Source organism: Terrapene carolina, unplaced genomic scaffold (assembly GCF_002925995.2).
Source record: "Terrapene carolina triunguis isolate 2854851 unplaced genomic scaffold, T_m_triunguis-2.0 Scaffold67, whole genome shotgun sequence".
NCBI classification, from domain to species: Eukaryota; Metazoa; Chordata; order Testudines; family Emydidae; genus Terrapene; species Terrapene triunguis.
In genome coordinates, this window is record NW_020664418.1 from 45458985 (window position 1) to 45483784 (window position 24800).

A 24800-nucleotide genomic window follows, 5' to 3' on the forward strand; every position below is an offset into this window, starting at 1 on the left:
GCCCCCCCCCCCCCAAAACTCCCTGCAGCCCAACTGCCAGCCAAGCCCGGCCCGCCTCCCCCCGTCCCGGCGCCCCCTGCTCCCGGGGAGCCCAGACTCCGCGGTGCCCTCCTCGCAGCCTGGCCCCGCCGCTGCCTGCTCTAGCCGGCCAGCCCGGGCCCCCCCGGCGCGGGGAAGCGCAGCCCCCGCCTGAGGGCGGCAGCCATGGGACCCTCCTCCCCTTCCCCGGCGGAGACGCGCTCGGCTCGGCCGCCGCTAGCGCTGCCCGGCCGCCCGCTGGCCCGGCCCGGCCCTGCCCGTGGTGCTGGTGCAGCCGCCGCGGCGCGTCCCCCGGCTCAGCTCGCCATGGCGCGGGGGGAGGGGCGCGGGGAGGAGGCGCGCGGCCCCTGCCCAGCCCGCCACACGCACAGCGCGCCCCGGCCCGGGCCGCAGCCTTTGGCCCCGCTCGCTTGCCGTCCCCCAGTCCCCATTGGCTCGCGGTCGGGCTGCGCTCTGCGCGCGGCTGCCGGAGAGGGGAGCGCGGCGGGCGGGGGGGCACGGCGGAGGGGCGACAGGGAAGGGGCAGAGGGGGCGATGGGGGTAGAGGGGGTGACAGGGAAGGGAAGGGGAGACCAAGAAGATGGGGGGAGGGGGCGATAGGGGAAGAGCAGAGGGGGCGATGGGGGAAGGGCCTGTGGGGTAGGGGACAGAGGGGGTGACAGGGAGGGGAAGGGGAGACCAAGAAGAGGGGGATGGGGGAGGGGGCTATAGGTGAAGGACAGAGGGGGCGATGGGGGAGGGGCAGAAGGTGGCAGGGAGAGGACGAGGGAGACTGGAAAGGGGGTGATGGGGGAAGGGCCTGTGGGGTAGGGGACAGAGGGGGTGACAGAGAGGGGGAGGGCGGAAAGGGGGCGATGGGGGAAGGGCCTATGGGGGAGGGGGTGACAGGGAGGGGAAGGGGAGACCAAGAAGAGGGTGATGGGAGAGGGGGCGATAGGGGAAGAGCAGAGGGGGCGATGGGGGAGGGGCAGGTGGCGGCAGGGAGGGGATGGGGGAGACTGGAAAGGGGGTGATGGGGGAGGGGCAAGGAGGGAAGGGGTTCTGAAGGGGTGCCAGGAAAAGAGGGAAGGGGGTGAGACAGAACAGGGGATAGAGGAAGGGGGAAGAGCGTAGGGGCAGAAAGGGGAAAGGTCATGCGGCAGAAGGAAAGAGAGGAGGGGGATGGGGAAAGAGTGAATCTGGTCTGGGAATGAGAAAGGAAGAAAGAAAAATTCCAGTCTGGGCATGAGGGGGGAGTTGGAATGAGAGAGAAGGGGTCATAAAAATAGGGTGGGTCTACTGGTCCCAGGCCCCCTGATGGTGTTCTGCCAAGGGAGACTAGCTCATCGGATTGTCTATGTCCTGAGGCAATGCAAGTTTTGTGGATTCTTAGGATCTTACAAATCAGAAAAACCCTTGGATTCAGCATTCCTCCCATGCTTTGTGTTTAGGGACTGCAAATATAACTCCAAACTGGTTCCCTAGAACCTCCAATGCCTTTTGATTTTAATTGGATAAACTAGTCCATAGGTAGCAACAGACATTGATTATTTATCACACTCTGTAGATTTGCAAAGGCCCAAACAGATCAACAGTAAAACAATGCACTAGCACTCACAAGGCTAGAGCTGAACTGGAGTTTTCCTTAATATAGTACACTGGGATACTACCACTGGTTCAGCTCCACTGGCTTTAGCACCAGTGGGGATGCCTAGTGCAGTGGTTCCTAAACATTTTACTAAGGTGACCCATCAACTACACTTTGTCTTTTTTTGCAACCCACCATTACATGCATGCACCTCCATGCAGGTGCTGCAACCGTAATCCCATCTCAATTCAGAGGAGAAGCCCCAGTGCAGGTAGGGTTTCAGAGCAAGCTTGCTCCACACACCTCCTGCAGTGGCAGCTTCTATCCCTTGGGGCTGGGCCCAGCTTCCTATTGCAGGCATTGGGTTGCAGCGCCACTCAGGTTTGGCCCAAACGTGGGAGAAGTATATGTTAACCTAGGTTAGGGTCCAGTGATGGGTAAATCTGCCCCTGGATGTGGCAACCCCTCTAGAAACTTCCTGCAACCCACTGGTGGGTCAGGACTTACTGTTTGGGGAAAAAATGACCTAGTGTAGACAAGCTTCCTTAATTTTTTCCACCATACTGTTTACCCTGCTGGACCCCTTGGGCCCATTTCTTTATTGAATCTACAATGGGTGCTATCACTGATACAGATGAACCCATATAAATTGTTTGGTAAAATTCCCTAGTATAGACGTAGCCTTAGCCAGGCTTTTCTGTGCCTGCACCACTTTCCTACACTGACTCCATTTAACTCAAAAAAGTTTTTTAGCCTGGATGAGATTGCTGTGGCCCCAAGATTCCCTGTAGTTGTAAAGACATGGCATGGCATTAATACAGCATTTCCTTTTGCTGCAACATACTGTATCTGGTGCAGCCCATTGATCCTGACCTTATCGCTGGGTGGTTTCTGACATTTCCAGTACAATTTTGCATCTTTAAATGCCAGGCTTTCCCATGACTAGTTTTTTAAATGTATGTTATGGTGCCAGCCACAATTTGCTAGGTGCTTTCCAAACACATAGTAAGATTAGTGCCTGCACCAAAGAGTTCACAATCCAAAGACACAAGAACCATGTGAAAGGGAAGCCAATCAGGAGCAGGAATAAAACATAAAAAATTATTGTATTTATTCATTTACTAATTTAAAAAAATTACCCCCAACTAGCCCTTTTCCTAGTCCTTATTAAGATAAAAAATTGTTAATCTGAGGGGACACTAGTAAATATTTCCTCCTAAACACCATAGAAGAAAAAATGTGCATAACTTAAGGAGAGAGGGGAAAGAAAATCTGACATATGACAGCCTATTATCAAAAGAACTGGGCTGTTATAAAAAGGATACAAATACCAAACAATAGTGTGAAGGCATGTCTTAGACAAAGTACATGATGTGCTTTAACAGTACTTGTATTCTTTGTCACTATAACATTACTGGGAGTCAATAGATAGGTTAGTTGCTGATTATCTGAATGTATAGGAGTTAGATGTTTAAGAACTGTGTATTGTTAGTTGTGGTACAATTCTTTTTAGAAGCTGGGTATATCACCAGTCAAGTCTCTCACTACGTGAGTAAGAATACTAGTCTTCTGCTTGAGATGAAAGTGGAGATACTGGTGCCACAATTCAGGGCAACTGCACCTGTATCCCACTTCTCGAGTCCACCAAGGGCACCCACACTCAGACTTCTGGCTCCCCAGCAATCATTTCTCTTGAGCAGAGGCACACATCTCTCTCCCTCCTGGCCAGGTTTTTTTCCAGACTGCACAGTTCCTTGCCTACACTGCGAATTCCTTAGGAAGTCGGACAGCCTAAGCAGTCCTGCTTCACCTTCTCAGAGGCTATAAACAGAATACACCGGACCCTCGCTAGAATGCGCATCTATATAGCACGGATTTGCATATAACACGGTCGCAGCCATGGATCCCAAATTTAATTACTTTAATTGCAATTCATTTTAACGCGGTCCCCGCGTTAACGCAGTACCGCGCATGGATCCCAAATCCCGTGTTCTAGTGAGGGTCCACACAGCCATTTATAAGCAAGAACATTTACTTGTAAGGTGAAAGCATTACAGAGAAACCATATTAAAACAATAAAAGAATGTACACAATGCTAATAAGCTTCCCAGAGATCACATCCTCTTCACCTCCATCCCGCCCCCAATCTTCACAAGGGCTCTGGGGGGGCTCACTCTTTCCAACCCTTCCCTAAGGACTGGGTTCCTCCCTTTGGATAAAAGGTCCTATCCATTTGCTGCGTCAGAAAGAAGGCTGCTTATCCAAAAGTCCTTTTCTTGTCTGTTGGTTCTCTAGTCTTCTAGAGAATCCTGTCTGAATCAGTGTATGTGAGCCTTTCCAGAGGGTGGTTTCTCTCTGGAGGTGTTACTGAATGAATCTGCCTAAACACCCCCCACTGTTTTTAGTTCCTGGAGGGCTGAGGTCCTCCTCCCCCATGGAATTACATGCAATCCCTGGCCCACAATGATATATAAAGTTAAACTTAATTCAATAAGGTTTGACCAGGTTATTGCAGAAAACTACCCTATCTGTCACAACTGGCTGTAGGTAATACACTAGTAAACAAAATACTACGGGATACCAGGATGTTACAGTCATGACAAGAGATTTTGAAGCAAACTTGAATTCACGGGTAGGTGGGAATCCAATGTGGAAACATAAGGAAAGAGAGAAGAAATTATTCTCTCTTGGGCTACCCCTACACATGGAAGCAATGCAATTAATTTATTGCAACTGGGTTTACAAGTCCAGGGGCAAAAGACGGGAGAAAGAGAGAGAAGAAAGAAAAAAGCATTACAGGAATGAGAGGAAGGAGAGAACTCCAGGCTGGTATCAAAAGAAAGGGAAAGTAGTTGAGGGAACGTGAGAAGCATCCGGAGAGGAAAGCTAGCCAGGGGGCAGGAAAAAAATATGTGAGATCATGCCTCCTACATTAGCGTGCAGGCCAGTGAAAGACAAGGGGTTACAAGTCTGGTACAGGAACCAGAGAAAGGAGGGTTTATTTAGGGCCTGATCCAGCACCCACTGAAGTCAGTAGGAATCCCTCCATTGACTTCAATGGGCACTGGATCAGACCCATATAAAGCAAGCAGACGATTCCCCAGCAGCGTTACAAGTTTGAAGCAAGGGGTGGGTTGGCGGTTTCCCCCGAGAAAGAGGTTGAACTTTTCCTTTTTTTATTTTTTGCCCCCAAAATGCTGTGCAAGACCCCTTTGTTTGCAAAAGAGAAACCTTTCCATCCCAGACCGATCAAGAGAAAGCTGTTTGTTCAAGTGAAAAAATTACTCCCTTCTGGATAGGCTGAAAGCATTGCTTACTATTACAATATCAGTTCCTAAGAAGAGGTTCTGTCTGGAGCCTCTTCTCTTGACACACAAGGAATGTGACCCAGCATGTACTGACGGCCATCTCTAGTGAAATAACACTGCTTATGCAGATAAAATCCTTTAATCTGCTGGGGTATCACTTCTTTCCAAATGGTTAAAAAAATAAGTTACTTTCTTTTTATTACATTTTTGCAGTATTTGACATTATTTCTAGTGGAGGATCATCACATACAAGAGGTCAGGATACATAATACCAGTTTTGGCCTGAAAAGGGAAACAGAAACCTCGATTTCTTTGACATTATAAAAAGTTTAGCAGAGAGTTAGAAAGGCCTCGCTCCAAACTGTGCCAGTCAGAATAAATGAAATTTCTGAGCATTTGTTCAGTGGTTCTTCAAATAACCCCACTGAAGTCAGGTGGTTTGTGGGGGTGGGGTGGGGTATTGCTTTTTGCCTGTGTAAAAACTGTGTCATCAGACCCTAAAACAGATGGCAAAATACTTTGAGAGAAACTTTAGAACACTGGCTTAAAATTAACTCAAAGGGAGGGATAACTCCCTTCAAAATAAGTGAGGTGTGGCAAGTCTTGTCTATGTGTAGTGGCAGGAATAGGAGCACTCTAACCAGGCTCCAAATTGGCATTAAAAAATCTCCTGATTCAAGGGAAAGCCATCAGGCTCTTGAGTCACAAGACTCTTCTGACAGGAAAAGGCAGTTAACACTGTTAAAAGGCAATGAAAGACAGGGCTGGGGCTGACATCTTGTCAACTGGCTTCTTCTCATAGAGGAAAAATACCCTCATAAAAATGTCAAATCTATTTGACTTTACAACGGATGTAGAAAGGACGACGTTTATAAAACGGCAGGAGAACAGGAATACAGGGATTAAAACAAGTAGAGTTTGATTTACATTTATCCCACACTTTCTTATGTCAGATAGGGCAGTGGTTCTCAACCAGGGACGTGTACCCCTGGGGGTACACAAAGGTCTTCCAGGGGGTACATCAACTCATCTAGATATTTGCCTAGTTTTACAACAGGCTGCATAAAAAGCACTAGCGAAATCAGTACAAACTAAAATTTCATACAGACGAAATGAGGATGTCAGCAATGTTTCAGTAACAGTGAGCTGTGACACTTTTGTATTTTGATGTCTGGCTTTGTAAGCGAGTAGTTTTTAAGTGAGGAGAAACTTGGGGAACATGAGACAAATCAAACTCCTGAAAGGGGGACAGTAGTCTGGAAAGGGTCAGAATCACTGAGATAGGGCATTCTTGGCTAGGTTTTATTGTGGGGGGATCGCTGTATACACAAGAAAACAAAGCAAGCACCTTTTTTGAATTAGAAGGTGGTAAGTCCATTGCCGTGCTCCGCAGAGGTGAGCTTTACTCTCACGGTTTATGACATCACCAAAGCCCCCAGTGGAACTGAAGCCCTGGAATTCACAACAGAGAGGACATGCCGAGTGGCCCAGGCTAGACAGGAATGGCATCTAACAGAACAGGAAGGATTCCGATTCAAAATTCACATTGTTTATTCCATGTCACTCACATAACTAGGAGAAGAGACTGATGTGTGAGAATATTAGTCACACACTACTAGACAAAATGCTAAATCTTTTAGCTGTCAATGAAACTAAGCTTCAAATCCCAACTGGGCTGACCATGGTCTTCCATCCTTCAAGACAGATACCATGACGTTCACTGTGCAGAGGCCTCTCAGGTAAAACAAGTGTCCTAGCTGTTCTTTGTGAACAGTATGGGCCCTAAAGCACTCTTGGCTACAATAAATTTGGCTCCCTTTTGTCATTGTGCAATGCACTACACTACGGCAGAGGTAGCTGCATTTCAGTAGTGAAGTATGTTTGTAGTTCATGGAGCGCTTTGGTATCCCTGAGGCTGAAAGGTTCTGTTTAAATGTAAAAATAGCCACTTCTGTACACAGGGAGATTATGGGATACTGGACACGCTAATGCTCTTGGAAATAGCACTAGGCTATTGGAGACACCAGAAAGCAGTGGTGGGCGAACCGCGGCCACTGGGAGCTGGGGGGTGGAAGTAGTTGCAAAGAAAACTTAGATAACCCTCCAAGATTTGCGAGAAGTACATGTGCTTGCTCCTTCAATTTATTGCTACTAATATAGAGCATTCAGAATATGACATTCAGTCTCCCAAACAACATCAGCATATATATACAAGTAGAAAATGGAGCACCTGTTAGGACCAAACACACAATTTAGATCCATGTCTAGTTGTCAAGCTGCAGGTCAACATTATCCTGAATGATAATGAGGCTTTGTATATATTTTATGCACATGGATAAAGCAGAGAGATTTCATTCTTTTGGGATAAGTGGAGTTTGTGTGACAGCCTCTCTCTGTCAATCATACAGCAGATACACTTTCCCTGTGGCTAACTTGTTTGATACACATTATTTGCTGGTAATTTTGCTCTCTTTGCTGATCCTGTGGAAAACCCTGTGATGAGCATATTATAAATACTTAAATAATGTAATAGTGCATTATAAATTCTTTACTATTTTTTAAATGATGGAGTTAAAGAAATAGAGTAGGTTTTAACTGCTCTAGGAACCTAATTGTTACAGTTCTTTGGTAACCAGTGTTCAAACCAATTCTTTAAAACTCTTCAGACACTGGAAAATAAGCACTCTTCACATATTCAAGGTAACAGAGTCATGTTAGAAAAATCTAGTTGGGCAACTAGTAATACTTGTCTGCATCACAATATTGCCAGCATTGCTTTGTTTTCCTGGTTGATGCACAGGGCCGGCTCCAGGCACTAGCGCAGGAAGCAGGTGCTTGGGGCGGCCAATGGAAAGGGATGGCACGTCCGGGTCTTCGGCAGCAATTTGGCGGCGGGTCCCTCAGTCCCTCTCGGAGGGAAGGACTGGTCGCCGAATTGCCACTGAAGAATGCAGCGGTGTGGTAGAGCAGCCGCTGAAGTGCCGCCGATCGCCCGCTGCTCCCTCCAGACTTCCAACACTCACTGCTCTTCTCTTCAGCCTTCCCCAGTCCTGACACTGACCAAACCCAGCTTCTCCTCTCATTTGAATCACAGGGATGACAAGATGTTAGGCCTGTGGCATATTTGTCAGCCTATCAGCCCGTTTGATTAGCGACTGTGCTGTTACTCTCCAGAAACCTGGAACAATGCTGCCCTCCTATGGTCTGACATAGTAATGCAGCAATAGGCTCCATGGGCTTCCTGCAGGAAAAGAAGAGACGGCTGTTGCATTTGATCACTACAACAATTCAGACCTTGCTTCACAAACGGAAACTTTGTTTCATGCATTTGACTACCCTTCTTTCAGAACAGTCTCGTTTAACTTTTGGAAGTGTCTGGAAAATATATATTTTAGAAGTGACAGCTGGGGACACAGTGCCTGGGGTATCTTATACCTAAGCAGTAGGGCAAACAGTGTTTGTACGTCTGGTTAAAGCCATTACTGCTGTGCTGGGCTTACAGGAGAAGATACTTGTAGCAGCGAGATGGTCAGGTCACAGCTTTTAATGAAGGTTTTGTTATTATGTTTTTTTTTTATTAGTAGTAGTGTTTCACCATCCTCTAGTGTTCATACGTACAGCAGGAGATCACTAAAAACAGGAAGCACATTTACAACGTGACCTCTCAAAGATCAAGTTCCTGATTTTCCCTCCATTCCCTTTTAAAAAGGAAAAGAGAAAATTCTCAGAATTTGCCCTCAAAACATGTCACACCCCACAAAACTAACCCTTTCCTTTTTGCCATAAAATGTCAGCAGCCAAGCGGAATCTGCTATGCACCGTGTCCTCGGGGGAATGGCGATGAGTGAGATCACTAAAGAGAGGGGGCTGTAGTGAAAGAAGGGGAAGCAATGGAGGTGAAGCAGACTGAGCTTGAGGCAGCTGATCACAAACTGTACCTTTTAATCCTTTCCTTCAGACGTATCCCTGGGGCAGGCATCAGTCTGTTTCAGAAGGATTTGCGGTCTCAGAAACAGAGCTTCAGAACATCACAAGACAGTAAAACATGGCCATGGTCAGCAGAACCTCAGAGAGGCCTTTTGGCTGCTGCCAAGGCTTCTTTTTGCTCTTGTAGAGCCCAGCTCAGCTCATCTACAGAGCATAGTGGCTCAGCCTCTCGAAGGCCTCACTCCCTGCAGTGTGCCCTTCAGGTAGCAATCACCACAAGGCAACAAACAGGGAGGGAAAACAGAGGCAGAAGTTAAAAATGCACAGGAGAAGAGAGCATGGATGGAGCGGGGCATGGTGAAAGGAGTCGGAATAGGGGCTGCCTACCTGTCAATCCATCATGGCAGGTGCTTGCAGGAAGAGGTTAGGAACCAGAAGTTTAAATCCACCTGTAGGTCCCCACTGGAAGTGAATTGAGCAGGGCCTTATTCTAGACCAGTGTTTCCCAAACTTGGGACGCCGCTTGTGTAGGGAAAGCCCCTGGCGGGCCGGGCTGGTTTGTTTATTTGTCGTGTCCGCAGGTCCGGCCGATCGCGGCTCCCACTGGCCACGGTTCGCCGCTCCAGGGCCGCCCAGAGGATTCAGGGGGCCTGGGGCAAAGCAATTTTCAGGGGCCCCTTCCATAAAAAAAGTTGCAATACCATAGAATACTATATTCTTGTGGGGGCCCCTGAGAGGCCTGGGGCAAACTGCCCCACTTGCCCCCCGGGCGGCCCTGCACCACTCTAGGCCAATGGGAGCTGCGGGAAGCAACGCAGGCTGAGGGACGTATTGGCCGCCGCTTCCCGCAGCTCCCATTGACCTGGAGCAGCGAACCGCGGCCAGTGGGAGCCGCGATCGGCCGAACCTGCGGACGCAGCAGGTAAACAAACCGGCCTGGCCCGCCAGGGACTTTCCCTACACAAGCGGCATCCCAAGTTTGGGAAACACTGGGCTAGACAATTGGGCCCTGATCTTCAAAAGGTATTGAAATCAATAGGAGTTAGGCACCTCCTACCCTTGGAGGATCTGGGCCTTGATCAGGTCACAAAAGCATTCTGTTCATGAGTGGGATGTGTGGCAAGGTGGTCAAGTTTGGGACAGCTGAGCATTCTGGTTGGAAGCTTGCACGGCCCCCCCTACAGAAGTGGATGTGGGGCAGGTCACACCGAGCCAGGAATAGGGTACTTTTCCATTGCATGTCGTGCTCCCAAATCTAAGCTTTTGTTCTAAAGAAAGCCAGGCCCCCAGCTCATCCGGTTGCAAACAAGCTTTTTTTTACACTTGAAAATAGCACCATTTCCAAGAGTGCTTATCAGCGATCTGTTCGCCAGTACTGTTGCTGACTGTGGTAAGTGCAGATAAGGACAAACTGCACACAGCACTGCCTCAGCTAAACCGACTGCAGAAAAGAGCTACTTCCTAACATAGACAAAGCCAACATCTTCACCATTCAATGGAATGCCAACTGATGGGGGGACCGACTGGCTAAGCAGCAGTTCTGCAGAAAAGGACCTGGGGATTACAGTGGACGAGAAGCTGAATATGAGTCAGAAGTGTGTCCTTGTTGCCAAGAAGGACAACGGTATATTGGGCTGCATTAGTAGGAGCATTGCCAGCAGATCGAGGGAAGTGATTATTCTCCTCTATTCAGCATTGGTCAGATCACATCTGGAGTACTGCATCCAGTTTTGGGCCCCCCACTACAGAAAGGATGTGGACAATTGGAGAGAGTCCAGTGGAGGGCAACGAAAATGATTAGGGGGCTGGGGCACATGACTTATGAGGAGAGGCTGAGGAAACTGGGCTTATTTACTCTGCAGAAAAGAAGAGTGAGGGGGGATTTGATAGCAGCCTTCAACTACCTGAAGGGGGGTTCCAAAGAGGATGGAGCTCGGCTGTTCTCAGCGATGACAGAACAAGAAGTAATGGTCTCAAGTTGCAGTGGGGGAGGTCTAGGTTGGATATTAGGAAAAACTATTTCACTAGGAGGGCGGTGAAGCACTGGAATGGGTTACCTAGGGAGGTGGTGGAATCTCCTTCCTTAGAGGTTTTTAAGGCCCAGCTTGACAAAGTCCTGGCTGGGATGATTTAGTTGGGGATTGGTCCTGCTTTGAGCAGGGGTTGGATTAAATGATCTCCTGAGGTCTTTTCCAATCCTAATCTTCTATGATGCCATCATGTGCAGCCAGCCGGAAACAACCAAGGTGGGACATGCCTCATTAAGCTCCAGGGGGTGTTGACTAAAAAGCATAGCGATGATTTAAAAGTCAACACTGTTACGCATTTCATTGCTAATAAAACATGCAGGGAAGTAGAGGGACTATTGTATTAGGTGAAGTCCTCCTGCGTAGGACGTCTACACTGCAGCTGAGAGCGAGCTTCCCAGACTGGGTAGACAGACTCACATTAGCAGGGCTTGAGCTAGCGGGCTAAAATGAGCCCTGTGGACATTGCAGCTCTGACTCAGACTCACGCTAGACACCTGAGCTCAGATCTGGGGGTCGCGTGGGCTTGGGAGCCCTAGCTGCTGCTCAAGCCACATCATCCGCACTGCTATTTAAGTGCTTTGCTTGAGACCAGCTAACAAGTTTTTCTACCCACGCTGGGCGGCTCACTTCCTGCTGCAGTGTAGACATAGAAGCCCTGCACCAGGTTTATGGGTATGTACTACTAATTAGGTCCTACTTAAACCTTGCTTAGGCCTTGTACAGAACTTCTGCACAGGGGAAGATTTCGTCCATTGTAAAGCTCTGCAAGTCCCCCATGAGCAGTATTCGGAGATCATGAGAGCATGAAGCTTAGCTTTCAGTGGAACTTAATAGAGTACTTTCCCCCTCCTTCTGACCCCTGGCTACCCCCTTCACTATGAGCTCCAACTAGTGCTAGAAGTTCTCTTCCTAAGAAAAGGATGAGTATCACAGAAAACTGGCTAAGGTTAAAATCGACTAGACCATAGACCAGGGGTTGGCAACCTTTCAGAAGCGGTGTGCCGAGTCTTCATTTATTCACTCTAATTTAAGGTTTCATGTGCCAGTCATACATGTTAACGTTTTTAGAAGGTCTCTTTCTCTAAGTCTATAATAAATAACTAAACTATTGTTGTTTGTAAAGTAAATAAGGTTTTTAAAATGTTTAAGAAACTTAATTTAAAATTAAATTAAAATGCAGAGCCCCCTGGACCGGTGGCCAGGACCCGGGTAGTGAGAGTGCCACTGAAAATCAGCTCGCGTGCCACCTTCGGGCATGTGTGCCATAGGTTGCCTACCCCTGCCATAGACTAACCTACCAAGGGAAGCACTGAAAGTCTCACCTCACCGAGAACTTCAAAATTAGCCTGGACAAAACTCTAGAAAACACGGCAGAACTTGTTTTACTGCAAGAGGCAGGCTACTTATGTGGAGGGCTGGCTGGAAAACAAGAATTCAGTTACGCAAAATTTGTTTGAGGTTTCTGCATTGCATTCCATTATAATGTGGAATGAAACCAAGACCATTCAAATAGTTCTGCAAAGAACCTCAAAACAAACCAGCCCCCTGTGAGAGAGCAGCCAATAGCCTGGGGGTTAGGGCACTCAGATGGGAAGTGGGCAAACCATGTTCAAGTCCCTGGTATATCAGAGACTTGAAGCTGGGTCTCCCCATCATGCCCTAATGCAGGGGTCGGCAACGTTCGGCACGCGGCTCGCCAGGGTAAGCACCCTGGCGGGCCGGGCCAGTTTTATTTACCTGCTGACGCGGCAGGTTCGGCCAATCGCGGCCCCCCCTGGCCGCGGTTCGCCGTCCCGGGCCAATGGGGGTGGCGAGAAGCCGCGGCCAGCACATTGTCTTCAATAGGAGCATGGCACTCCACAGTTATGTTATAACCCCACTTGTAGTTCTGGATAATTCTCCTTCTGGGCTAAAACTTTCCATATTTGCTTTCAGTCCAGAATTAATCTGCTTTTTAGATGTCTGAGGGAAAAAGTTTCCAGCTGTTTGAGTAATTGCAAGCCAAAAACAAAAATAAAGTGGGCGGGCGGGGAGGGAGTAGGATTTTTAACTCGCTCGCTATTAACTCAAAAATGACTGATTCAAGAGCACTCAAATTTGGCACATTTCACAGACCTGAGGATTAAGGTGGGTTTTTTTGGTTTTTAAAGTTACCAGCAACTAAATAAACTCACTCCATGCTCAGTGGGCATCTCAGTTGCTAAAGAAGGAACAAAAATTGACATTACTAGTAGGGCTGGGCAAAACGTTTATTGTTTGTCAGAAAAGACTAGTTCTGGTCACCCATGAAAACTGCTTGTGAATTTGATCTGATTAGTTTTGACTGGGCAAAAGTTTTTCAAGGCCAGCTTCAGAAAAGAGAGTGAGAGGGTACTTTTCCCCTTCTAACCAATGGTGAGGGCATTTGCTGGGATGTAGGAAAACCAGGGTTGAATCCCCACTCTGGAGAGGGGACTTGAACTCAGCTTTCCTGTGAGCATCCTAACCACTGGGCTCAGGGGTATTCTAGGGCGGGCTACTCTCAGTCACTCCTGTTGAAGCTGTTCCATTTTGTATAAATACATAAATCTTCATTGTGCCAGAGTGAGCTCCCCGTTAGCTTGGCAATTAAGGCACTTGGCTGGAAGGGAGGAGACATGGAAGCAAATCTTCTCTGCCCAATCCCAAACGCAATCATTCGCCTAGCTCCAATGATCAGGGAGCTCAGTGAAACGCACATTCCCACTGCCTGGCCCGAATGGGGTCCTGACACAGTGAGGGAGTAGGGCGCAGCTAATAAAGGTCCATTTAACTCAGTAAAGATCTTTTAAGGAAAAAAGCTACCTTTAAACAAAAACGAAACAATCAGGAGTCTGGGAACAAGGTGAGTGCAAAGGAAGCCTCCCTACTCCCCCACCCCCCTTTGATTCTGCCTCTTTAGAATCTTTGTAGTTTGGGGCATTTTGCACCTTTCATTCAAAATTAAATGTCGCTTTCTATGGTGAAGATAGTATCCCAGTGTGAACACGCGCTGCTGCCCAGTAAACCCAGACTTAGGGAAAACTCACTCATGCTCAACCATGGGGGTCTGAAGGCAGCCCTGCCACCCTGTTTACTCCCGTGATGGGTGATCTTCAAAATCTACTAATGGAGTTTTTCCTGGCCTCCCATTTTCCTTTGCTTTATTCAAAAATGAAAAACCCCAAGAAGTGAAATGCCTCACACTACAGTACGTCACACACATACTAAGGGACGTTTGACGGTATGAATCTAAGCACACAGAGGCCAGGAAATGAAAAGATGGTTGTGATAGTATATTAACAGCCTTCTCATTGCACATTCTGTATGCATTTAGATGCATCCTTTACAAGCTAAAATCAAAACGACATATGTAATGGGAGCAGACTAACACTGGGAGATCCTTCACTCTTCCAGTTCCTGACTAGGGACTTTAAAGCTCACAAGATTAAATGACACGTTGCCGGAATATTGCATTTATGGCCAGTGGTTGAAAGCTGGGAACATAAGCTGTAGGGGGTAGTCGCTATAAAGATTTGTGAACTCATCAAATGGAATATCCATACAAATAAGCAGAAATAGCAGTGAAGGGTCTCCAAGTGTGTGTTTAGAAGCACAATTTTGCAAGGGGCTTTAAGCTAGTTTAGTGAAATAGGCCACTGTACATACTAACTCAAAATAAAGAGATCAGAGAAGTGTGGCTACTTGCCATATGCCTTTGATGGGAACTTCTCATGCTTTATCTTGCAAGAAACACAAAGAAGGACTAGCCAAAGCCACTCAGTTCTCTGACAAAGTACTGAAGAGGGTGGGACACTTATAAATCAGCTGCCTTTGGATCAACACTATGTCCACCCACACAACTGAATATATGCCAAAAAAAAGGATGAAGAGCCTACACTCTTTCTTCACTTACTGTTTAGAGCATGTAGAATTTACACAGGCTGGAATTAAACTCATTTGCAAACTGTAGACTCTTTTCAGCACAGATGTTCCGTAACCATCACACAGCATAGACCGACAGCAGGGTACAGAACAGGCTTCTGTATCCAGCTGAGCTATTCAGCATGGAAGACAGCCAGGCCATCAGCCCATGATGGAAGATTTCTGCAGTGCCTCTGGTGGAGAGAAGCAAGATGGTACAGTAAATTACTCTAGTGGCCTCCAGATGAAGGACCTGATCCTGCCTGGGGACCTACTAGACTCATGCAGGTTCCCACTGATGTCATCAGCACAGGGGTCACTGTGAATGGATCCCACTGCAAGATCAGAGCAACAGAAGTAATAAATTATTGTTCTTCTATTTGACGATCTTTTAGTTTTCAAGTTAACCAGCCCAAGATATTTCCACCACCCCAAAAAGCCAGAGATCATTGACTACAGCCTGGAAAGAGCTACTGACCTTCTCCAACCATTTGAAAGCACAAGGCCCTTGCCATATGTTTTTCAGCAGAAGCTCTCCAATTGTAATGGCTGGACAAGATTCAATTGCCGAGGATCTGTTTTACCCCATTTTCCATCATTTGTAACTTTCTGAAGCGTTTAGTTTTTAGCCTGATATTTTCCCCAATTTGGTCTCAGCCTGAAGGCGATTTATTTATTTATTAGAAAACGGACATTTGGCATTGAAATAGCCCCCAATTAAAATTAAAAGGGTTAAAAAAAAATCAATGAGAGGCGCTATCAAAATGTCAGGCCAAGCATTAAAGCAGAATTAGTAGTCAAAAAAATCTAGCCACACAATTCAGGAAGTATCTTGCTTTAGACACATCTATTGAACTAGAACAGGTACCTCCTACGTAAAAAGATGCTGTAAAAACCACAGTATTGCAAATACTAAGTTTACAATTTATTTCCAATGATATTCAATATTTACAGTGTTTCGTTTTACAAAGCTGTTAAAATAAAAAAAGATATAGAAAGAAACCCCCATCTACTGTCTAGTATCAGTGATCCTCACTGGTTTGTTTACCATTTATAAGGACAACATCATTCACTGCAGCTTGTCACAGAGACTCATCTATAATAATTGGAATTTTGTACTAAACCCATGACATCTGAGCCCTTGGAGCCATGCTCGAAGTCGCCTACTGAAAGATTTGGCACTTAGTAACCAACAGAAACATTAAGTCAGACTTTTTGAAGTGCCCCCAGGAATGGAAATATCATACAGGCAAGCCCTATTCTTACAGGTCTCTGTCACCCATATGCCTTTGTGCTCCCCACTACAATAGTAGGTTATTGTAGCTCACCCAGGTTTTTTGAAACTCCAGTTCTACTGGAGTTGTAGGTGCCCACTGAGAGTTTTGTAAAATTAGATTACCTATACTAGTGATAGTACTTTGATCTCTTACAGCACCTTCTGGCCAAAGATCTCAAAGCACTTTATGAACATTAATGAATTAAGACCCACAGCACCGCCCCGTGAGGAAGGTATACATCCCTATTTTACAGAGAGGTAAACTGAGGCACAGACCATTAAGCAACTTGCCTCGGGTCACGCAGGCAGTCTGCTGAACAGCCAGGCATAGAAGCCAGACTTCATGACTGAGTCACGTGCTTTAGCCATAGACCATGCTTCTTCTCTAGATAACGCGAAAGACAACTGTTGATTGACATTCTGCTCCCTGTATAATCTTCAGTCTGTTAAAAAAGGATAAACCATTTTCCTGTGTGTGATAGTGTGTCAGGGCTTTTAGCTGTCACATTAAAATCTGTGTGTCATGTACATTTGTTTCTAAGTCTACACCTGTACTAAACCAAGTCCCCAAAGAGTCACTGTGACATGCAAGCTGCAGGCAGTTGAATAGTGGGTCAGATTAGACCTGCTAGTGTCGTTAGACACCAGTAAGGTTAGCCTCATCCACTTGAAGATGGGCCGCCTCTGCGACCTGGTCTCCAAGCACAGGTTCCACCACCTTCTCCAGACAAAGGATTATAACCTGCAACGACAGAGGAGGGATACTAAAAACATGGACAATTGAGAGTTAGAGGTAAACCCCAGTCTAGAGGGGGGTTATTTTGTAACACAATCCAACAGTCCATGTCATCAATAACTGAAGTTTGGCGATTTTAGAAGGTTACATATCACAATACAGCAGGGGTCGGCAACGTTTGGCAGGCGGCTCGCCAGGGTAAGCACCCTGGCGGGCCGGGCCAGTTTTATTTACCTGCTGACGCGGCAGGTTCGGCCGATCGCGGCCCCCACTGGCCGCGGTTCGCCGTCCCGGGCCAATGGGGGCGGTGAGAAGCGGCGCGGGCGAGCGATGTGCTGGCCGCGGCTTCCCGCTGCCCCCATTGGCCCGGGACGGCGAACCGCGGCCAGTGGGGGCCGCGATCGGCCGAACCTGCCGCGTCAGCAGGTAAATAAAACTGGCCCGGCCTGCCAGGGTGCTTACCCTGGCAAGCCGCGTGCCAAACGTTGCTGACCCCTGCAATACAGCATTCATATTTCACAAGTCTGGCTCACTCCAACAGAGAAATTAAGTGACAGAAGACGCACAGGGCTTCCAAAATGCACAAGTGAGATGTGTAGTTTGCAGTGATAACACTATACATAACAAAGTCTGCATCACAGAGGTAGCACTGCTCATTCATTATTGCAGAGCATTAAGCTTCATTTTTTCGCCGCAAGGTTAAACTCTGTAACCTGTTTAAAGTAAACTTCTGACAGAAGCAAAGAAGTAGTATTGCTACTGGTGTTAGAGAAGGGCATGCCTCTCATCCCCATGGGTTTGACAATTTTGTTTTTATATTTACTTTTCCCGTTTCATAAGATAAACCAGACATAGACACTGAGTTTTAGTTGGATCTCCTAAGGTGATAAATACCAGATCCAGTTACCTTTTACAAGGGAACACTTGGGAAAGAAAGATACAGGCTTGCAAATTTCTCTTGTCTAATTATTTTGTCCACACATGATCAGCAGGCAGATTACTACTCTCTACTATACTGACTGAGCAGTTTTTAATATCAACCTATTCCGTTCAAACCTCCACTACTTTCCCCATCATTACAAAAGTTATCTTGTTCACTGGACAACTAAAAGCTCTATTTTCAGAATTTTATTCAGCAACTAGAACAGCCAGCAGGATTCTTCAACTGACCCTTGTTTACCTCATGAGCAGAATATAGCCCTCTAATTCCATAATCTGTAATTTAAGCATGGGTTTTGCCTGGGATGAAGCTAGGACAGGTGGCAGTACGGAAAGGACTGAAGGAGCCAACTGATTTTATGAAATTTCTTAGCTTAGCTGTGGCCCATTCTTTGTTATTCTCTCATTTCCTGTTCAGAACAGTTTTAATGCTAGGCATTCCACGGTAACAGACTACTAGAGTATGCTGATGATAAACAACGTACAACGTGTTTGGCATTGATGGCAGTCAATTTCCCATTCAAGTAGGATTTTCAACTCAATAGTAAAATGAACTATTGACTAAACCTATTAAAGTTGTGCAGGTTCTTTGTGCAGCTATTGTAACTTATTCTGCTGTACTCTCAAGGTGTATTCCTTCTGCATTTGTACATTCACTGGTAGAATCATCTGGACAATCACCAATGGCAATACCAATTAGAATATTGGTCCCAAATTAGGCTATTATTAGGAAAAGTAGGTGCATTGTATATAGGAGGGGAGGAAAAAAAAAAAGAGACTGGCTGTGTGGCTTTTATCTATAGTAGTGATATCATGGCTCAATCAGTGTGGCATCTGAGCAGTCAGGCAAATGAAATGCTGTATTAAACTAAAATTACACTTACATTTGCGTAAAATAAAACAAATGGCAGAAGAGAAGTATCTAAAAAAAATAGTGCTCGGAGATACACACAAAAAGACCAGACGGCATGCTATGGCTCCTTTTATTTACCCTGTCCAAAAGAAGTCGTTCCCCCCCCCAAAAAAAAAGTTAATAAGAATCTATATTTTCTGATATCAGGAGACAGTGTCTCTGAGTCATGCTAAAAAAGTTTTCTCAAGGGGCTGTAACACTGTCAGGTTTCCCCACACAGAAACATACAAAAGGGCCCAAGATTTTTCCCCATAACATTTAGCAGAACGTAGCTACAAAAAAGTTGAACTGACTTTGTATTGACTACAGTGCTCAAATAGACGAATCCTCCAACAAGACATGTTCCGTATCGAGAATCAAAGCTTACCCTCTGTCTCAACAAAAAGAGACAAATCACCCATGTATAAAATAACCATCTAGATAGGCGAATAAGTATTTCATTTTCCATAACTGACAGACACCCAGGTTTCATACTTACTACCTCCTCGCAAAGGCTTTTTGTTAGGTTTAGGCTTCGGGACTGTTGACGAGGCAGAAGCAGCGGATTCTATTTCTTGCTGTTCAGACAAATGAAAATTATTTAGAGCTTGTCAACTTGTAGTTTTCAGCTAGTTATCTAACTGAAGATATTTGCTGCAACATGTGATGTTTAAGAAGAGTAAAGTTACCTGGTTCAGTTTCAGATTTCCTTTATAGCTTTTTCCTTCTTGCATGCTTTCCCATATGGCTATCTTTTGCCTTCTCTTCTCTTCTTCAAGCTGAGGGGGACGGGGGAGGCGGGGAAAGAAGAATTTGTAACACTGTTTGGCTGTATAATTAACTGGAACAATCCCCAAAAAGCCAATAGCTAAAGTGCTGCCATTTTAGCAAAGAAAAAAAAAATCAAACCAAACACTGAAACAAAACTGATACAATTCCTACTTTTCCTTGCCTTAGCTAAAGTAGTAATATCCAAGTCTTTCCAACCACACTGCACAGGGATGGGAAAGAATATGACTTTAAATTATAGCTGCACCTCTTTTCCATGTGTTAAGACAATTTGAAAGAATAAAATGAAATGCTAAGTAAAGAGCTAACTAGATTTTAGAATATACAAAAACAAAAAAAGGTCTTCTCGAAAGCAAATCTTTACAAAACATGGATATGAAGGCATTTAAAATATCAGAGGCTTTTGGTGGAAGAAAACGTATTGTTCAAATGAAGTGTTGAAAAGCAGAATAAAGCATATTTTCTACATGGAATAGACAGAATTATCAGCATATGAAAATGCCACCAGAATCTTACTTAAAGTAATTTATCTAATAGACATTAGACTTAGACTTCCTTATTCTTAAGGAAGGGAAAGGAAAAAAGGTATATCAGTTTGCCCAGAATCAAAGAAAGCAAGGCTCTCTCAGTCTAAATACTCGGTCTAAATGCATTGGATTAGATTTCCTCAAAGATGGCTATTCCTGAACACAGTTTTCCATTAGACTTTGGCTACCAGGATTTCTTCTAATATCAAACTACACTGATAGGGACTCCGACACTTGAAGATTACTTACAAAGAGATATTACCACCTCTACTCACTGCAGGCAGAAAATAAAGTGACCTAGGATTAGTGAGGTTCTTTACTGCTATTCTGATTATTAGCTTTCCTATGCTGTTACCTAGAGGAGATAGCATCACTGAATTATGTGGTATTCCTCATTAGTGCAAGTTGTACTCTACAGCTTTTTAAGGCCTAATGGAGTTGCACTGGCACTCAGAATCTCCTGAAAAATTAAGCTTGCTATTGAGCATACAAATTCCATGTGCAATTGTGTGGTTAACTGGCATGCTAATATAGCCAGTGTAAGCATCCTTTTCCATACACAAAAACCGGGTTTGCACACACTATCACAGTCACTGCCTCCAAGCCTGACTTTTTAAAGAATCAGGCCTATAGAGAGTTTTCTCTTATTGTATGTTTTAGGAGAAAAAAAGTGTTAACTAAGTCAGTTACTTCAGGAAGGAGTAGAACAAATAGTGGAAATAGTCCAGCATGAATTAATTTCCTGCACATTAGCAAGATCTATTCATTTTGACTGATCAAGATCATCAAAGCTTCAACTCAACCAAGCACTTCAGCATTTGGGCTTAAGACAACTGTTCTCCTTATGCCAAAAGTCTTTGAAGTAATAGAAATGGAATACATGTCAGTCTTCACCATTTGATCCTTAAGCCATGGGTAATCTTCCAAGCCTTCTCTTCCAAACAGAATATGGAAGAAATCCAGGAGTTCACATATCTTCTACAATTTGGTCAGGTATAAACCTACTCTGTATCAATCAATCAATAAATAAATACTGGACTGCAAATTAAAGAGCTAAATAAATGTCCTCCTGGCCCTCACATTACCTGTCTTTGCTTTTCTTTGAATTTTTCAGCTTGTTCATTCAACTCCTCTTGCATCTTGAAGCGAGCTGCTGCCAGAGCTTCCTGCCGTCTCACCACCACATCAGGTTCTATGAGATCACGGAAGAAAAGTTGGCAAAACGATCTTCAAAGAATCTTGATACAGAAGTGTAACCATACAGCTTTATAGCTGCTCTGGAAGAAACTGTAGCTGAAGCTTACTTTGTAATTAATCTTTTCCAATAACTTATATACTGATCCAACTGCTGATCCCATTTAGAATTTTTTGAATGATCATTAACCCATTAAAGTTAACCCACCCATCAACAATTTAAAGTTGCCATTCTAGTGTTTGAAACTGGTTGGTAAGAATTATTTCAGAACTATTGCCCATACTCTTGAAGAGAATCCACTTTCATCTACATACAGAACTTTTTCTATTAGGAATCATTAACAAACCAGTCCAGACTCCCTCCCATTCCTTTTCCAATTGCTCCTGCTTGTCTCATCATAACAATAAAGTGGAAGATCTAACATGCTCTGTCAACAGAGGCATGATTTATGAAGATATTATACACCCTCCCTCCAAGGAGAAAGCAGACAGCCTGAGACAGACCACCTGTTGTATCCACCTCTTTCCCTGCTGCCTTTTGTAAGTGTCACAGGGGAAAAGGCTGACTTCCAACAAAACCCTCAGATATTTTACTCAGCATTTTCTATTTATAAAACTTCTCTGTATTAACATTTTATATGCATGAGTTGTATATAAATATGTATTAAATCATGAATAAACAATTGTTTGGATAGAGAAGTTTCAGTAGTAGTTGGGTAAAATACTGGATGCTTTGCATGTCCATTTTTTTCCTGTGACTTAGTATTTCCATTGCAGCCTGCAACAATGGAATACAACTTTTAGAAAAAAAGATTCCTGTATGGTTTCATTGCACAGTGAAATCCAGTTATCCCTATGAAAGAAAGCCAGCATGCAATGGGAAGGCAATAGGTGGTTTAATAGACTCCACGCCGTCAGTGTGCCAGCCTGAGTCAGTGGCAGACAATTACTCTTTACAGAGCACCATAAGTGTACCTCATGCTTTACAGCAGCTTGAATCCAACTTAAACAAAGCCTGGACTGCATACAATTTACAACCTAGAGCCACAATTCAAGAGATAAGATGCATACACAATAGGCAACTACGCACTCATATTACATATGAAATGGATGGTGCTATGGGATAATATGAAGAAGGAAGTGACTGGCAAATACTAATCAGGCGGGTTTGCAAAGCATATCAAACATCTTGCAGTTTCTCTGTCAATTCTATAAAGGTGCTCAACTTCCGTAGTGATGAACCCTGAAGTATTTGGGCACCACAGTTATCATATACGTCACTATACAGAACACGTCGCTTTCAAGATCATAGTCAAGACCCACTATCCCCAAACTCTATGCTCTCCTGCAGCACCACTCCTCACTGCTTCCTTTATTTCTCCCCTTTCCTTCCAGGCCAACCTCCATCTTTGGCAAAGCCTTCCCAGTCTTCAAAGCCAGATCTTTCACTAAGCCTTCCTCCACTGACCTCCTCGCCAAGGAGGGCTCTGCACCTTTGGCGCCTGAAAAGTTGCCCTGGGTATCACATCTGTGTTAGTTCAAAAGATCCTTAGAGCAAGAACATTGCCACATACTGGTGTTTAATAAAGCTCTGCACAGGTCTGATATTCTACCAATAGCCACGACTTTGGAAAGCCTTCCAAGATATTACAGGACCCACTGTAAAGGATCTAAATCAGTGGTTCTCAAACTGGGGACGCCGCTTGTGTAGGGAAAGCTCCTGGCGGGCCGGGCCGGTTTGTTTACCTGCCCCGTCCGCAGGTCTGGTGGCCAGCAAGTCCTTTGGCCCGCGCCGCTTCCAGCAGCTCCCATTGGCCTGGAGTGGCGAACCGCGGCCAGTGGGAGCAGCGATCGGCCGGACCTGCGGACACGGCAGGTAAACAAACCGGCCCAGCCCGCCAGGGGCTTTGCCTACACAAGCAGCAGCCCCAGTTTGAGAACCACTGATCTAAACAGCGGAAGGCTCCCAGGGCAAGCGAACGTGCCACCCCAGAGCCAACGGAGATTTACAAACCAAGCGGCGCCCCAGCTGCCTCGGGTCGGTTCCTCCTCTGGGCGCTCCTCTTTTCAGCCAGCTTCTGAACGACGAGGTAGACGGCGACGCAGGCGACGAGGAGGTACCAGCCGTAGCTGGCCAGCAGCGAGCCCACTGGGGAGAGAGGAGACGGACGCGTCAAGCCGGAGGTGTCAAGGCTGGGGCTGGATTCCCACTTGCTGCCGGGGAAGAGGCTCCGTGGGCCCGGGGACTCATCCCCAGTACACACTCGTATGGGGCCTGTCACCCCTCGCCACCCCCACGGGCCAGGGCAGGCTGCGCGCTGGGGGGGGGGGCGGCCCCCGGGGTCGGCGCTAGCCCCAGCGCCCATCCCCCCTCACGATCGACCCGGCCCCGTCGGGGCGGGCGTTACCCCCCCGAGCCCGGCCCTAGGGCGGCCGCCCCTGCCCCAGCCCAGGGCCCCGACCCGCCCGGCCTCTCACCCGACTGCTGCAGGGCCTGGATCCCCTCCTCCTCCAGCGCGGGCCTGCCGGGACCCGGCGCCCCCCCGCCCAGATCCATCGCGGCAGACGCGGCCTCCCCTCACAGCGAACCGGATGTATTCGGCGCCACTTCCGGGAGCCGGCCCCGCCCCCCGGGGCTCGTCCCCGAGCAAGGCGACACGTCGCCAGAGGCTCCCCCAATCAGAAAACAGCGCTGCTGCTGCTGACGGCCAATCGCGGTACAAGAAAGATCAGGGGGCGGCGCTCAGTAAAGAGACGAGGCAGAGACCAATCAAAAGAAGAGGAATCGAAGCTGCGGCCAATCAAGCGATAGGGGGGGGGAGGCCAAAACTTCAACCAATCAGCAGGGGCTGTCAGACGTTCAGACCAATGATAAGAAATCCAGAAGTGGAAGCGAGGGTATCCCTAGACCAATCAAAGGGAAGAGGTGCTCTGAGTCTGAGGAGCCCGGATCTATCACTACTGCCCCAGGCTCCTCCCCTGGGAATGAGTGAGGTTGCAGCTGCCACAGGGGCTGCAGGGGGTGGAGGCCCCAAGACCCTGTCTCTTAAGACATGGCCAAGTCCTGGGCTGCGGGAGATCTGCATCCCTGTGTCTAATGGCTGTGACTTGCAGGAAGAGGGCCTGCCAATAGCTGTTACTGGCCTGGAAGAACGGAGCATTTCTTCCTCTCTGCATTTGCTAGTGCATCCCTCGCTGCACGAGCTGCCAGCCCGTTACCTACTCTTTTACACCCCTTCTGCTGCCTGAGACAGCCATGATTTGGCACTGGTTACACCCAGCCCTCACTTCAAGCCTCCTTTGCACTAGCATCAGCTTTTAAGAACAAGTCTCCCTCCTCTTCATCTCTTAACTCCTTTGCTGGCTGCAGGATGCCAATCTTCTCAGACAGCTGACTACAGTTCATTTCCCAGATTGCTTCCCTAGTTGCAGCTTCTCTGCCTATATTCATCCTAGCTTCCTGGGTCCGCTCCCCAGATGCTCTTCTGTACGGCTGCATGTCATTTTAGGACTCACTACTGCTTGTCCTTCAACAGAGCTCCCAACAGCAGATCAGTGTTTTTAACAACGTTATGCATCACTCTTACATGCTCACTCATGCGTACATGCTCACTCTTTCCTAGGCCCCCACCCCCGGCCCTAATCAGGCTGCTCC

The 24800-nt window shown here is 46.6% G+C and overlaps 1 protein-coding gene across 2 annotated transcripts; it reads right to left on the reverse strand.

Annotated features, from left to right (window-relative positions):
* Positions 1-15704: 15704 nt before the first annotated feature.
* On the reverse strand, positions 15705-23754 carry SELENOS (selenoprotein S). Of its 2 annotated transcripts, none has more exons than XM_024214313.2 (6): positions 23624-23754; positions 23160-23294; positions 21037-21143; positions 19325-19414; positions 19138-19213; positions 15705-16810 (listed from the first exon to the last, which is right to left on the reverse strand). In XM_024214313.2, the coding sequence occupies exons 1-6, from the start codon at positions 23700-23702 to the stop codon at positions 16728-16730; spliced, it is 570 nt and encodes a 189-aa protein (XP_024070081.2). In that variant the 5' UTR covers positions 23703-23754; the 3' UTR covers positions 15705-16727. The 2 variants fall into 2 exon arrangements, with proteins under 2 accessions (XP_024070081.2, XP_024070080.2); XM_024214312.2 differs by having other exon boundaries at positions 19135-19213.
* Between the last annotated feature and the right edge of the window lie 1046 nt (positions 23755-24800).